The sequence below is a fragment of the Theropithecus gelada genome, chromosome 11 (genome assembly GCF_003255815.1).
Source record: "Theropithecus gelada isolate Dixy chromosome 11, Tgel_1.0, whole genome shotgun sequence".
In the NCBI taxonomy this organism is placed as follows: domain Eukaryota; kingdom Metazoa; phylum Chordata; class Mammalia; order Primates; family Cercopithecidae; genus Theropithecus; species Theropithecus gelada.
The window spans coordinates 25,670,352-25,687,195 of record NC_037679.1 but is presented as its reverse complement, the minus strand read 5'-3'; the positions used below and the strand labels follow the sequence as shown (position 1 = coordinate 25,687,195).

The 16,844-nt window shown below is 38.2% G+C and overlaps 1 protein-coding gene across 3 annotated transcripts in view; it reads left to right on the top strand.

Moving 5' to 3' along the window:
- The first annotated feature begins 9,515 nt into the window (after nt 1-9,515).
- Nucleotides 9,516-16,844, top strand: part of GRIP1 (glutamate receptor interacting protein 1) — a 338,518-nt gene continuing 331,189 nt past the window's right edge. For 2 of the 3 annotated variants that reach the window (XM_025403428.1, XM_025403429.1), the window contains exon 1: nt 9,623-9,916. In XM_025403428.1, the coding sequence (XP_025259213.1) occupies nt 9,862-9,916 (55 nt within the window). In that variant the 5' untranslated portion in view covers nt 9,623-9,861. Of the gene's footprint in view, nt 9,917-16,844 lie in introns of all 3 variants that reach the window. The other variant, XM_025403427.1, reaches the window with a different exon arrangement.

The following is a 16,844-nucleotide window of genomic DNA, read 5'->3' as shown; positions in this document are numbered from 1 at the left end:
AAATGCCTTGCCTTTTTTTTTTTTTTTTTTTTTTTGAGTCAGTGGTCGGTGATTGAAAGTGTTTGCAAAACATCCCCAAGGAGCACTTTAATGTCATTTTTATGGAAATAAAGTGGAAAATAATAGGCACTATTTTTTTAAGTGAAAGAAAAAGGCCCTTCTGGGTTTTGGTAATGACTTAGGAAGACAAGATATGGTGAGCAGAAACCTTTGAGATTTAGTAAAATGTGAATTTCCTAAGAGAGAAGCACAAGAGTGAGACCTTTTTCTTTCATGTTTTCTGAGTCTATGCTTCTTATATAACTATATGACAAATAGAATGGACTCTGGATCCTCCTAATTTTTCAGTGTACACACAAATACACATATATTTGAATATTATTTTCATAACCATTCCTACTCTTTGTAAGCACTTGAAAATCGACAAAGTGCTTTCTTATTTATTATCTAGTTTGATCATCACAGCAACCCAGTAAAACTGGTAAATTCAGTATTGTAATAGAATGGTAGAACTGTAAGGAATTTAAGAGACACAACTGCCTTATTTTACGGATCAAGAATCTAAAGCTTAAAAAAAATTATTAGACAAGACTCTTTGATCCCAAGTAACAGAAATCCAACTCAAACTAAATTAGCAAAATGGAGACCATCCTGTCCCAAGTAACTAAGTCCGGTGTATTAGTGATTTAGAAATGGCTGAATCCGGATGTTTCAACGACATCTCCAGGAATCTGTCACTCTCCATCCCTTGACTCTATTTTTCTCTGTCTTGATATGATTCAAAGTCCGCTCTTCCCACGAAGTGATATGTTAGCAACTCCAAGTACATAGCCTACCATTCCCAGTGGAATGAAGACTGTCTTCTTTGCAGTAGTTCTAACAAAAGTCCTGGGGTTACATCTCATTAACATGGCTTGTGTGACTGCCTATTTCTGGACCAGTCCCTGCGATTAAGTCGTTGCATGTTCCACTTAGTCAGCCTTGATACCCATTCCTGGAGGGGTAGAGGTAGGGGAGTGACAGCCCCATGCACACCACATGGACCGAGAGTGGGTCTGCAAGAGAAAATCAAGATGTTATTATTCCCTGAAGAGGAAGGAGCCCTTGATACTGTTTAAGCATGAACAATTCATGTGGATTAACTGACCTTTTGTATACATGGGTTCTGTAGCTTGTAAGTTAGAATTCAGAACTACATGTTTAGTATTGTGAGTTAGAACTTTGCCTGTGAATATACTTTTCTAGCAAAGGAATTGTACTTTTTTCACCTTTTTACATCCAGGGCCCATCATGGTGGCTGGCATAAGGGATGTGCCCAGTCACTTTTACCCAAGATGAAACAGCCAATATGTAACTGCATTAGAATTTTAACCTGAGGCTTCTGACTCCTTAGACATCTTTCAGCTCCGCCGCCCTATTTCCCATGTTTAATTTCCCCTTTCCTTACTTTCCACCATTATTACAGTTAGTGATATTTGATTAAAATATTCTAGGTGTTAGTATTTGTCACCTACTTGCGTGTGTTTTGGTGACTCATAGTACATATTGCTTGAAGGAGTGATAGAATTTTTCCACTTCATTGTATCAGAAAAGATAATTATGTCAATATATACTCGATAGGCTACCTTCACATATTGTCAGTACAGTTTTATTTGAAGGAGTAGCATGTCTTAGAATTGAGGAGGCTTTACTGTAGTGTTTTTGTTTTTGTTTGTTTGTTTGTTTTGAGATAGGGTCTTGCTGTCTCACCCAGGCTGGAGTGCAGTGACGCAATCATGGTTCACTACAGTTCAACCTCCTGGGCTCAAACAATCCTCCCACCTCAGCCTCCTCATTAGCTGGGACCACAGGTATGTACCATCACATGAGCCTGCTGAGTTTTAAAATATTTTTGTAGAGACGAAGTCTCACTATATTGCCCATGTTGATTTCAAACCCCTGGGCTCAAGTGATCCTCCTGCCTCAGCTTCCCAAAGTGCTGAGATTACAGGTGTGAGTCACTGTGCCTGGCCTTATAGTTTGTTTTTAATACATGCATTCTTACTATGGAAAACTTAACTCCTTCCTATACTACAAAAGGAAAGTCATCAAAATAGCAGCTGGAACAGCAAGAAGGTTTGGAGGTTGTTACAGTACAAAGCCTTGTTGAAGATGGAATTACAGAGTTTTTAGCAATGTATTACTAGAGCTTCCAAAAACAGACACATGAATTATTTTAGAGATATATTATGTCCTTGATAGGCTATAATTATGCATGTTAGACCAGAATCTACTATCACGATGAATGTGTATTTTGTACTTCCTTCATACACAGAACCAAGACACGTTTTTAATTTTAGCATCCTTTACTTTGCCTTTTTCTTTGTTGCTCTTGCTGCGTCTGACTTCAGTGAAAAACTAGCTGGGCTGTATGTTTCTTCATATCTGGAGAACAACAGGGTCCTCATGATCTTGTCTGAAGCACCAGGAATGAATCTGAGGTGTGCTCTGGAAAGGCGGGCACAGAACACATCCCTTTTCCTTTTTCTTCTCTGCAAACAGTTAACATTCAAGAATCATGTTATTTGGAAGAATTTTCTCTTAAAGTGGCAGAGCTATTGTTGTTTTTTAAAGTAATTTATGAGCATCCTCTTTTCCATAAGCGTTTCATAAACAGTATTGCATATAAAATAAATCCACTAGAAGGGAAATCCTTTCACATTTATTTATTCGACAAAAGTTTATTGAACATTGGCTATGTACTAGGTACTGTCCTAACCAATGAACAAAATAGACCAAAAAATCCTGCCCTCATTTTTTAAAAAAAAAGCCATGGGCAGGGAGCAGCAGACAATAAACAGAAAAATAATTAAAACAGGTAGTGTGTTAGATGGTGATTCGTGATATGGGAATAAAATAAAACAAGAAAGGGTAACAAGCTGGGTATGGAGGGAGTACTGTCAACAAACCACTTCATCCAACCTGTTTTAGAAATCTCATTTCTTCCCTTGATCTAACCTAGCTGCTGTGCACACATCACTACTCCTTATGGTCGGGGTTGGATTTTTGAAGTTTTTCTTTTGAAAGTGTTTCTTTCCTTCCTGGTAGCACCACCGCCATATCCTGGGAGTGTAGAAAATGAACGTTCTTTTAAGACAGCTTTAGTCTATGTATTGAAAATTCATCTTTGTAATTTGAATATAGAACCTCTCCCTATTGAGTTTTCCACTTTTCTTTATTATTCAAATAATGTGCTTATCTTCCAGGTTATCTGCAAATTGTTGGTCAGAGTATCTGACACAACTCAGCTGTATGATATCCTAAATCCATGAGATTATTTATATTAAAGTATTTATTAATTTAGCCCTAAAAAAAGAACAAAATTTGACTAGCACTACAAAATTTGAAGAGTAATAGCTCCCCCTGCCCCAAAAGAACTACCCAGACATTCATAAAAATAAAAGCAAGTGTTGGTCACTGATTCTGGGATGAGTTAGGAGGAAGAACCCCTGTGTGGGGCACAGAACCTCAGTGCCTAGAACAAGGTAATCAGTAAATGTCTGTAGGAGAAAACGCCTGTGCACAGTAACCGTGAAGGTCTGGACTAGGATGCTGGCAGTCAGGGGTCAGGAGGACTAGGATGCTGGCAGTCAGGGGTCAGGAGGACTAGGATGCTGGCAGTCAGGTGTCAGGAGGACTAGGATGCTGGCAGGAGGGTGTTAAGAGGCGTTTTAAAGGTGAGCTTGAGAAAGAGGGTGATGATGCAGCGAGCTTATGGAAGAGAAACGTGCGTCTTGCTGGGGAGAAAATGGAGCTTGATTCAGTTCAAATCTAGTTGGAGATAGTCATGAAGGCTGCCCACAGATGTTGGACTCAAGGATGAGGGAAGGTTGTTTTGCTTTGTTTTGTTTTATTGTTAAATGGGTTCTGTAGCTTGTAAGTTTTTGACAGACTCTTGCTCTGTCATGTAGGCTAGAGTGCAGTGGTGGGATCTCGGCTCACTGAAACTTCTGCCTCTTGGGTTCAAGTGATTCTCCTGCCTCAGCGTCCTGAGTAGCTGGGATTACAAGTGCACACCACTGTGCCTAGCTAATTTTTGTGTTTTTAGTAGACACGGGGTTTCACCATGTTGGCCAGGCTGGTCTTGAACTCCTGACTTCAAGTGATCTGCCCACCTCGGCCTCCCAAAGTGCTGGCATTACACGTGTGAGCCACCATCCACCACCAGGGGAAGGGAGTGTTAAATGAGGGAGCAAATTTGGGCTGACAGTGGAGATATGGGAGTCAAAGCAGAGAGGCCACTGCTGGAGCCCTGGGAGAGGATAAAATGCTGAAGAAGGTGACCAACATGCTGTGACAGAGCTTGGGCGAATTCCAACATTTAGGGGCAGAGAAAGAAGAGGCATGAAAGAAGGAAGAGGTTGCAGGAGTTAAAGGAGAGAAACCACTTTGTGCCGTTGTAATCACAGAAAATTTTGTGGAAAAGGGTGTGTTTTAGTTGTTAATCCCAACTCCACCTGCTTATGATTTCTCTGACCAAACCAATCCATACTAATCACATGGAGCTAGTTTAAGGAAGAGTCTGGACTCTGTAAGCAAGTGTCAAATTGTAAAATTGTATTTCCTACCAAATACATAGTGGCTAACGAAAGCTTTTACTGCTCTCTGTCCTAGGCATGTTACACAGATAAACTCAGTTTACCATTCAAACAAGCCTAGAAATGATTTTTACCATTTTGAAAATGAAGAACAGAAAGGTTAAGAAACTTAGTCAAGGTCACACAGCCATTTAGTGGCAAAAGCAAGATTCAAAGTCAGGCAATTTGATTCTAAACTGTGCTTTTGGCCCTTACACCATTCTCTCCTACATAATGCCTCCATAAACAGTTGGACATACCTAGGCTTTTAGGAGGATTATTTCTGGTAGTTTTTTTCCTCTTGTACAAGCATTCCTCAATTTCTACATATTCTATCTTTAACATTTTCCACCAGATGCTTTTAGCTGATGGATTTCTAAGGCTGTTACCTTCAAAGGAGCTTTTCTGGCTTCCTCATGTTCAGTGGAGGCAACCTTCTTTCCTTGGCACTGTGATGGCCATCAGAGCCCTGCCTAGATAAGCAAATAACACGTGAAGTGTGCATTATACCCGCCCTTTTATATGACAACACACCAGAGGCTCTGAGCTACTAAGTGCTTTTTAATCACCCAAGATTTGCAAGAGCATGTCCTAATGACACTTCCTATACGGCATCATTACTTCTCCAAAAATGTTTTCTCATAAAATATTTGCTTTAAAAAATGCCTGATAAATTCTGTCTTGGGCAATTATACCAACTTTTCACACCCTTAGAACCTGTGTCAGCACACTGGGTCTTGCTTTTTTAATAGTCCTCCATGACAGCTCATCACTGGCAAGTTCTGTTCAGTGTACATCTCCCTTGTCTGATCCTAATGTTTGGTCTCATGTTGACACACTGGTTGAACTAAGTAGCAGACAATGGTCACAAGAATTATAACATGTTTGAGCTCATGGTTGTTTTTGGCGTCTTTGAAAAGGGAAATAAAAATGGCCGATTATAATAAGCTAAGAATGAGTCAATGCGGTTGTCTGTAAGGAGCTGAAAAAGTGGGTGAGAGTCGCGTTTTAAGATCTCCGAGAACACTGTGTTTTAAAATACCCAGAAGATTTGGAAAATGCACAACATTTAATAACTGTATATGTGTTGCAGGGTAGGGGGTGTGGGGATCAGTATATTCAATGCTAGCCAAGTCAGGATGTTCCATGCTGTTTAAATAATGAGCTAAGCATGTTAAGCATTTTAAAGCAATTGCATGCAAAGAAAAAGAAATGTAATAGTTAAATAAGCAAATAAATGGGATCTATCAGGTGTATTTTGTATCAGAAAGATTTATGAAGTTGAAATGAAGAAGAAAGTGCAAATTATTTAGTACTTTAATCAAATTGACTCTAATGATGTAAAATGTTGAGTATTTGTGGGATTAACCTCATTGTTTTACTTTTTTGCAAAATGAATTTCCAGGTTTAGGTATATGGCAGAACATTTTTGGTTTATGATGATTCTTTCTTGTTAAGAATCAGAAGAACCTCCAAACAGCACTGTTTATTTTTGGGATAGAGATGTTATATAAAAGAATGAATACAATGGCAGAGAATCAAGGAAATGAGAAAATTGGAATAAGATTATGGGGCTATGTGTGCCACCCGCTGATGAAGCTCTGGAATGCTTTGGTTTTGAGAATATATTGGAACCTTTGAGCCAATCTTAAGGTTTTGTTTGTCCATACACCACGACCCACCCCCTTCTTATGATAAAATTAGTACCATATTGTTAGTGGAGGTGATATTCCAAATATTTCAAAACCAGCATGACACAGGCCAGTCAGAATGGGCAAACCACGCAGCGAGAAGGGATTCCTGGTAAACACTTGATACACAATGGTCTTTCACTAGATGGTACCTGTCTTAACTGTCACCTGTTTCTGGTTCCTTCTGGTCAGGGTGATCCTAGAACGATCAGCTGTGCTTCAGAGGGGAGAAGGTGATAGGCCCTAATTTTGCCCTCTGTCGAAATATGACTGCACTTAAAGGTTCTTTGTTAATTTAATTTGTCCCCCTGTAAACTAGATCACATTTTATATCCGTGGCACAGAAACCATGAGAAAGAAGAGGAGAAAGAATGATTAGCCAGGGGTGAGAAGCTCTGGTTCTTTCCTGTTCTTTACCACTTACTAGCTGAATGACTTTGATGAAAAACACTTTCTCTGAAACCAGTTTTCCTTTTCTGGATCAAAAACCTACAATACAGTTGCTCTATGAGACATTATGTGTGACAGTGCTTTCTAATTCATTAAATTCTATATAAACATGGTACACTTGTATTACACCTTAACAAAACTAATGTTTTAAAGAAACCCTGAAATAAGAATTATCATCTTAAGGGACTAGTCTGCCCTGAATCCAGCAAACCCATATTTTCATATATTGAGGTGTTTGTGTTTTTAAGAGGGGTAAACCTCTTGAACTAGCTCACTCACTTTTCTTCAGATCACATCGGAGCTTAATCAATCTATATTTTGTACAATTTTACCTGCCTTCTTTTTCCATAGCCCCTACTTGGTAACCCTCACAGAGCATGTTGTAAAGTTTGAACTGTCTAGACAGCTGAACCACCATAATTAACATGTTTGTGGCAGGTCCCAAAGACACATGCTTACATTGATCTGATAGCCAAGAAATGTGGGTCACTCTCTCTAGTGGTAGCTCATGTTAGGAGCCTGTGGTCCAGATTCCACCGGTTGCCTTGGCCACTTGAGACCTTCATCCTACAAGTCGATACATTTTGAGATAGAGAGCTTGCATTGTTGGAAGGCATTTTACCAGTGCTAGAGTTTAGGATGGGAGGCTAACCTTGCATTAGGCAAAGGGAGGACAAAGGGCTTAGAGCAAAAAGGTTGACCTAGGAGTGGCTCCCTGGGAAATCTCTGAGCATTAGTGAGGCCAGAAATGGAAGAAGATGGGAATACTTGGTGGATTCCTTCATTTTTTGGAAAAGAGTTACTCCAGGAGGCTCCATTTCTGTAAGATTTCTGGGGCTGTGCCTGGGCAGGCCAATAGGATAGATATGGATTGGCAGCCACAGTATTCAAATAGAGAAAAAAAAAATCCCCTAGTTTGGGCTCTCAGAAACCTTTCAAAGAGCTCCACGATGGGTTATTTCCCCTGCCAAAGAAATAGGACATTTTAGTAGTTCTGAAGACCTTTCTTGGGACCAGAAGACAGAGCTTTAAAAAAAATAAACGTGTTAGGAAAAGGGGAAAATATTTGATCATTTTAGTCATAAGGAAAAAGCAAATTGGATCTGAGTCTGTACAATAGCAGAGGTGCAAGAGATTCCTGTATGGTTTTGAGTTTTATTTGAATAGACTGGGCTGGGGTGGTGGTGTTCCACAGGCAAGATTCTACTAATAGTAATTGGCAGCTGCGTATTCTGAGTGCCTGAATTTTAGGAAATATGTTAGATTTGGAGAAGAATCTTGGAAAGAGCTAACTGTAAATATTTATCTCACTTTAGCTAATAACTCAGTTCTCTATTACTAAGGTATATTTCTATTTAAGGTAAAAAACATATATATCAAGGAGGCTAAACTATTTCTAGGGATAGCCTAATAGAGAAGAACATAATATGGGTTGAAATTCAAAGAAAGATTTATGCTAATCAGAACAATTATAAAAATTTGATTTTGTACTACAGTCCATTTAATACAGTATTTTCTATTGATTAGTGGTTGCTTTAGCTAGACCATCCTTGGTAAAAGAATTCTGTTCTTTTCAAAAACCTTTAAAGTAGATGCTTATGATATTCAGATGTTTTTCACACACAAATTATTTTTCTGTTGGACTCAAAATACAAAGCATATGCATTTCAGTGGTAATGGATTGAAATTGTTTGAGTTCATATTGAATTTATGAATGAAGAAAAGTTTTACCACTAAATTTGGAATACTGGAAGTTATTTTAGAAACCAGCTTGAAAGGTTTTTCACAGCCTGAAGCGTAGAGAATAAAACTGTATGAATAATTCATAAAGTCCTAGAAATATTAATCAAGTAGTTTAGAGAGTGATATATCTTTTCATTTTGACTAATTGATTTTTTTTTTTTTTTACTTAAACTTCCTGGCCAACTGTCTAATTTTTTTGTCCTGAATGTTTATGTTAACTCCTGTGGGAGAATTCTGGATTTTGATTAAAATTCCCTACCAAATGTTAGTTTGTATTGACTATATAGTGAGCAAGCTCCTGCTGGCAGATGAGGAGGTGTGCTCCGCCTTCTTGTCACTTTGTGAATGGATTGTGAAGGGTTTGTTAACTTGCTCTTCACTCCATTGGAGCAGATACTCACAAATATCTGCTATGTCGCAAGACTGTTTTATTTGCATAATGAGAAGAATGGTTTGGGGGACGGTTGTTTGGGAAATAGTATAATAAAGTATATTAAAAATAGAAATACTTGGCCTTGTTTGCTTTTATTTCTGGTATCTTTAGAAACAGTCTTGACTGTGTTGCTTTCCAGCCAAGTCCTTTTTTTGGAAGGGTGATTAAAGGGGCTGGGACTCCATCTGCCTGATTGTCTGCCTAGCCCAAACCCTTTCTTGTATTCCCTTTATGAACATACACTGCCTTAACTCTCATAGGTTCAGAAAGTACCAAAGAGGTCTCTGTCCTAGAGCTGCTTCCCTGCTATAGGCAAAACTATGATTCTTTCCTCAATCCCAAATATAAACGGCCCTCCCTCTTTTTCTTTCCTTTTTTTTTTTTCCTTTTTGTTGTTGTTAAAAGAACATAGTATATGATCCATGCATTTCTTCCTAAAGTAAGAGTGCAAGCATTTCACTTGCATTTCCCATTAAATGAGACATATAAAGGACACTGACTTGATGCTGAGAAGGAAAGGGGCTGATGGTGGCTGAACTGACTGGATACATAGCCTTTTGCCTTAAACAGAGTGCACTGCTCAGTGCTTAGTGTTAGATTTATGGAATGGCTCCTCTCCCAGCATCGTCCCTGCTTTATACAGTTTGGTGCTTTGTTGCTATCGAAACGGCATTACTTTCTAAGCCATTGTGATTGTGAAGGGGGAGGAGGCTGTGGCGGGCAGGGGTGGTGGTAGTAGTGAATGACACAGATTTACCAGATGACATGTAGCGGACCTCTGCATCAGCCAAGAGGAATTAAGCTTTGTCACTCCCCACTGGGACTACCTTTCTCCTGGTATGTGCGCAAGGAATTCATATGCTGCTGCTGCTGCAGCCACCAGAGCAGAGCCCTGAGTACACTTTGCCACAGAAAGCAGTGAGCAAGAATGATAGCTGTCTCTTTTAAATGCCGTTGTCAGATTCTAAGGCGACTTACTAAAGGTATCGTGCTTTCCTTGTTATTCCCTCAGTGAGTCTGTTGCAGTATTCTATAAACACAGTTTAATGGTTTTTACTTTCAAATATGACTGCCTTTACAATTTATTGTCAGGCAACAAAGAACTCAGTGAAATATGTATAGATACATATGTAGAGGTAGACTCGGCTTTGCTTTCTGTCCTTACATCCTGGTTGTGTTTGTGCTGAAATCATGAAAGCAGCTTATGTGATTTTTTTTTTTTTTTTTTTTTTTTTTTTTTTTTAATGACTCCATTCTTTGCTGAAAAGAGAATGTGTTTGGGTCCGGTGCTGAAGTTATTGTGGGAAACCGTCATTTTGCATGCTGATTAACTGGTCAAGAGAAGTCAAGTGTGTGTTACTGTCCTTTCTGTGATACATATACTAAATGCAGCTGGCAGATTCAGGACTTGCACAGCTGGTGGATCCACAGAATAATTGTTTGTTCTATTAATTTCCAACATCTTTTTCCCTGGACAGCTTTTTCCCTGGACAGCTTTAATTTCTTTATGTGTTCGAATTGCATGTCCAGAAAAGTATGTCATTCCAAATACTTTGGTCCTATGTAATATTAGAAGTTTATTTGCAAGTAAAAATCTGCTCAGAATCTTATCAAGAATTAATAGCTTCAGATTGTCACTCTTAGAACTCTAAAATGGTAATTAAATTTCTCTGTAATATTTAAGGCATTATTGTATTTGAACCATTCTGGATGTGCCGTCTCATTTACTTTGTGAGCATTCTATTGAAAAGTTAGTAAATGGATGCCTTAAAATCTTGTCTTGTGTCCATATAGATATGTGAGCTCTCTTGCCTTATTTCCTTTAGATAGAACCTTCCTTAGAGAAAATTTATTATTTAAAAAAACTTCATTTTGAGTAAATGTATTTCATTGCAAATGCCTTTCTTTTTCAGCCTGTAATATAGAGTACTGTTGAGTAATTAATTAATGGATATAATTATGTTCTAGAAGCTCCAGACCTATAAATATGTTAATGGATGCTATTTCTATCAGTTTAGCTTGACATATCAGAGTTCTTTGATCACCAGCAGTGCTGCAGCTAAAAATGCAATTAATATTTTATTTGGCAGAAGAATGAACACAAAGCAAATAGTGAGAAATAGATCTTGAGTCAATAACAGGAAAGAGAATAAATACTATAGACCAACTTCCCGAATGCATTTGCAAGTTGTTTGGATAGCAGAGTGAGTCCTTTAAAAGGTACTTTGGGGGAAATATGGGGAAGATTATCCATTTTAAATTAGGCTGTTAGCCCAAGGCTGTAAATTCTGTTTTGACTTTATCCTCTACAATTGGTACAAAGGTACAATTTCTGTTTGTAAATCATGACTAAGAGACTATCCTTTCTGTTACGGTTTTAGCTAAGACTTTTAAAGACAGGCCTCTTATTCTGAAAAGTTCTTTTCAGACCTAATTTTGGCATTTACTTATCTTGATGTTGAGAATTTAATGCTCTTCTTACATCATAAACATGAAACAATCATTATTTTCTATTTATCTATATCAGTTCTTTTATAAGTCCTACATACTAGGAAGAGAGTGAACCCAAGCAATTTATACTTCTTACAAATATTTTTTACTTTCCCAGTTTTCTGAATTTTATGGAATCATTGATCTCCTGCATTGAAAGGAGATTTAAGTGTTTGTTAATATAGTTGCTAAAAATCTAGATAATTGAGGAAAGTATTGGTACCTGCTTTGGAGTTGCTACCTGACACTTTTTTTTCCAAAATCTTTATATCTGCTCTATTTGGTATTTAACTTAAGACTGCCAGTTGATCATTAAAATAAAATCTCTATGCAGAATCAATTTTGCCATAATTGGGCTCTTCTTTGTGTTTGACTGGCTGTCCAAATACTTACAATAATGCGCCTGAGTAACACGGTACCTTGCCTTGCCACCTGCTCCAGTCTTGTCCAACAAAGTTCAAGTTCCACCATGCTTCTTGTTCCAAAGTGGATTCATTGAGTTCTAGCACCCTACCCATGCTTGTGGTGCTGTTTTCTTAAGCTGTAATAATAAAACTAGGAAACATATGTAATTACAATATTAAAATGACCTTTCTTTTAGGGTCAGGAGTGTTCTTGGGGACAGGGGTGGATATACACTTGAAGTTTCTTGTCCCCTTCTCCCTATTCACACAACTCCCACACCCTCACCCTCAATTCCCAAGCATACATATTTCTTTATACCTATTGAGGGCCCCTTCTAACACTCACTCTTCCAGACATTTAGCACAAGGCCTTACACTTAGTAGGCACTTCGAAACTGTTTGTTAAAATGAATTGGATTTGTCTAGTTGAAAGTAATAGGGCCTTTGAATCTTCTGTGAGCTCCTAGGAAGTGCTTTGAGAGCTTTATTAGACCTCTTTTGGCTAAAACCTTACCCAGATCTTAGCAGGGGGAAGTTTGCTTCATGACTCCAAAACTACCTTGCTATTTGTGGTTGATATCACCCACAAGAAAAAGCAATATGACAATTGCGATTTCTTCTTAGTTTTCTTAAGGAGAAAATGATGGAATAAAAGGGAAACAGTTTTCTACAGACACTCACATTATTGATATTTTTACTTGATTCTTACATTCTACATATATCTAATATATATTTAACAAATATCGATTAAGTACCTACCGTGTGCCTGACACTGACCTTTTTGCACTTAGAATTCTGGGCTGGTGTAAGAAGCATTTTTAAAATCAATATGTTATTGAACAATAAATATTTTTTCTTTAGGTCAGATGTAATTTTAAAAGATGTATAAACCATATATTTCTAGACAAGTCCTTGGATCACGCCACATAGACACTGACCCACAGTATTATAGTAGAATATATTTCAGGTGAACTTAGCACTTCTCTGACTTGGGAATTGAGTCATTTTCTTATTAACGTTTCAAGCTGCTATTTCAATCATTTTGCCTTATCAGGTACCTACCAATGTAGAACAAGAGCAAGAAAATAACCTTTACCCAAAAGGCCCATGCCTGCCATTATGAGAGGACCTTTGGTTCACGGAAACACCAAGCACCGTCAAAAGCATTCCCTTTCCCATCTACTATTGAAATCTAAAGAAGCAATGCTGTTCTTCTTTTCTTCCTCCAGAATGAGAGTCTACCGATTACCTAACCTTAGAGCCAAATCCCAAAGTAACATTTTCTGAGGTTTCCAGAGACATCTGACAATAGGATTTTCTGGAGCAGGTAAATCTAGGCTTCTTGGCACCTGCCTTCACAGCTGTTTACCTGGGACAGCCCTGGTTTCTCAGCTAGGGGCTACCATACCTCAGGAGAAGGGATTATGTTCTCAGAGAAGTGGAGATATTTTCATGGCTCCTGTAGACTTTGTTCTTTTTCTCTTGTCATGATTGTGTGATTACTCTTCCTTGAGACAGGTTGGCCTCATATGCAGAGAATCACTTTCTGTGGTGATACTGGGTGTGACTCTGCTGCTTGCTCAGGTGCTGCCGTTTCCAGCTCAGAGATCTGAACTTTGGTGCTCCACTGGCAATGGCATTTTTCTTTCACAAGCTTCACTCTGCCTATCAACGCCAACATCAGCCAATTAATATTTACTGACATTCCACAGGGAGCACAGCTCTGGGCACCTTTCATTGTTTTGCTGCCACCCCCCCTCTCTCTCTATCTTCTCTCTACTGGCTCAAAGCTCACGTTGGAAATCTCTGCCTTCACTTTAGTATAGACTTCAACATTGTTTATCATAGCTGGCCTAAGTGTCATTTTATTTTCTACTTATCTTCACTTTCTCTCTCTTCCCAAATACACATATGGCCTAAAATAGAATTAACTCTCCCTGTCCCTTTCCCACTAACAAACTATAAGCAGCCCCGTTGACCTTCATCCCAATGGGGTGTCTGAGTGAGACATCTGTGGCTGGCAGGGAACTGCTCCCTGCTGTGCATTCTATTTTCTTTCACCCTCCCTCTCTTCTTCCTGGTTTCTCCTCCCAACCTCAGTATCTTTTCTCCTTTTCTGCTGCCTGGACGTGGATGGGTATTGCTCTCCACTGGCACTGAGCAAGATTAAGAGGCTGGGTTGTGATCACACTCACACTCATTTTTTTCAGTCATTGTTCCCTACATTTGCCCCAGTCATGGAATCATTACGCTTGAAAGGGAAGGTCAGACATTCGTCTAGGACTTGTTTCCAGAGAGAACTGAAACTCAACCATCCCAGACAACCAGCAAACTTATTCTCAATTCTCTCCAACAAGAACAGTCTTAAAGTTTGTCTGATAAACTTTTAATGGATTATTCAGGTGACGTATAAATCCCTTTAAACTCTGACACTCATCCTGTGTTTAAAAGTTCTTCTATTTAGAAACTAATTTCCTAAGTGTAATCTTAATTAAAGAAACACATTGAAATGTTTTGTCTTAATGGAAGAGGAAAAATATTTCCCATCTTTTCTCATCTGCAGAATCTTTTAATCCAAGGAATTCTGAATCCACCACAGAACTCAGTATCAGTGTTCTGAACATGATGGCTCCTTTGCTGATGGCCTTGGATTTTCAGTTCTGGTTGCTCTGCTCTTTCCCATCTGTCTGTGTCTAGCCTTGTGGCTCCTTCAGCAGTCTTCTCTAATGGTTCCTCATCCACTCTGTGATATGATTCAGAATTGATAATCATCTGGGTTGAGAATGCTCTCTCTGCTGGATCTCATTTCTCCTGTCTCCCCATCCTCATCCCTTCTGCTAACCCTCATTGGCCTCCTCTGTCAGATCCTGCCATCTGGAACAACTTAACTGTATCCTCCACCTCATTAACTTTCCACCCTTTTCCAAATCTCACCTGCAAACATGTTCTTTCTCCTTTGCCTCCACCCCTTCATTTCATATCATCACAGCTAGTGCATTTAACATATTTATCTTTCTAGCCTATCAACTTTTAAAAATAATATGCACTTACTAGATATTTCACAAAGTTAAGTCTGCCTTGTTTTATTGGAGTGTCATCTGTTGCTAGGGCATGGGGCATATTTCTCTCACAAATAGAGAGATACCACTTAAACAGGAGAGTGCTGCATCTGGGTCCCAGGCAGGTCTTGTTCTCGCACAAGTTCTGCTCATGGTCAGGATTGTGATGGATTTCTTGCTGTGCTTCTAGTCCACTGCTTTGAGGGGGTTTACATTGAACAGTGGCTTGGACCACTTTACTCTCCAGTGGACTGAAGCTTTTCTTTTATGTAACTGGTTAGACTTATCATAACAGCACATTTATTTCTCCCCTGTCTTCCGAATGGGAATTGGTTGCTAGAGTACTTTACCTCCTTCCAGGAGGTACCCATCCTCCAGAGGGAATGTTTGGCTATGCCTCATATGACTCCCTATGAACAAGAAGGAGTCTATACCCTTCTTATAAGATTATGGCAGGTTAGGAAGAAATATCTGATTCGTTACTAGGAAAAGGAAGGCCAATGTAGGATAGGCATTCTAATCTATTAACTTATATACTTTTGGGAAATGTTTAGGAGGAAGAATGGAAATAAGGATAGCTAATGTTTATTGAGCACTTACTTTCTGCCAGGTACTTTTCTAAACATTTTACATGTACTAACTCATTTAAATCTTGCAATACTATCATCATTATCCCTGCCATACGAATGAAAAAGAAGAGGTTCAGAGAAGTTAAGGATCATTCCTAAGATCACAAAGTTTGGAGGACAGGAGGAACCCCAATGTTTCATTTTTGCCATTGTTTTTTCTATTCTAGAAAGGGATAGAAACCACAGACCTGCCCATCTAGAATAATAAAGAGAAATCGACCAACTCAACACCTCACTAATCTCTCAGCATTCCTTATGGTAGGGGAAATAGAATAGACTTAGAAATCAGAAGATGTGTTAGCCTTTCCTAGCTTTCCTGTTTTTACTTGTGTGGCAAAAACAAACAAAAAAACTCAATTTCCCGCACTAAATCTCAGTTTCTTAATCTGTAAATTAAAAATTACTTGTGAAAACTGTTTTATACTCATGTTAGCTATAACAAAATGATTTAATTTTCTACTACAGTTGATTTATTTGAAATTCTTATCTTAGTAAATTCACGTTATTCTGGCAAAAAATATAATCTGATAACTTCCCACTATTTGAGAGGAGGCAAAATACTATTTTCTAGGAATAGGCAAGCAGTCAGTGTTTGGATCCCAACTTTTTCTCTCTTTTAGTTTCTTACCATTATTTTGCCCATATACATGAGAATTATGTTAAATTTAAAATTAGTAACTGCTGCTTTATTAAATATACAGAAGAAAATATTATTTACAGATTTTTAAAACAATTATTTAAGTTTCAGTATCGCATATATCCAAAAGAAAAATGCACCCAGATATTTATTACATGTAGCTCCTTAAAGGATGTTACTGCACCCTTCAAACCAAGGAAACTTTGACCTTGCCATTACAAAAAGCAATAAAAACAGTGGTCTTGGATGTCTCAGTCAGTGATGACTACCTAAATTCAGACAAAGCTTGGGGTATTAGAAAATGAAAAAGAACTTCTTACTAATAATTCCAACTAGATTATTAAATAGCTGAATATATGAAGAATACAATAAGTTACATTTGTACTAAGGAAATTTCTATTCATTTTCAAAACAGATGTATTAGGAGAAAAGGTAAAACTAAATATCACTAAGGATATGTTGTCATCATAATAATGGAAACCAATGGAAGGAAACAAATTGGTTTACAAATTATTATTATGCTTTTTAATAAGTTGAAGTTATACTATATGTGTAATACATACTTTGTCTTACATCTTCTTGCTAATATTCTGCCCATTTGTGCACATTAGCACACACTTGTCATAGGAAACTGTTACTGTCTCTGTAGTATTTCCTTATGTGGATTATGTATCTCTAGTTTGTTTCCCAGT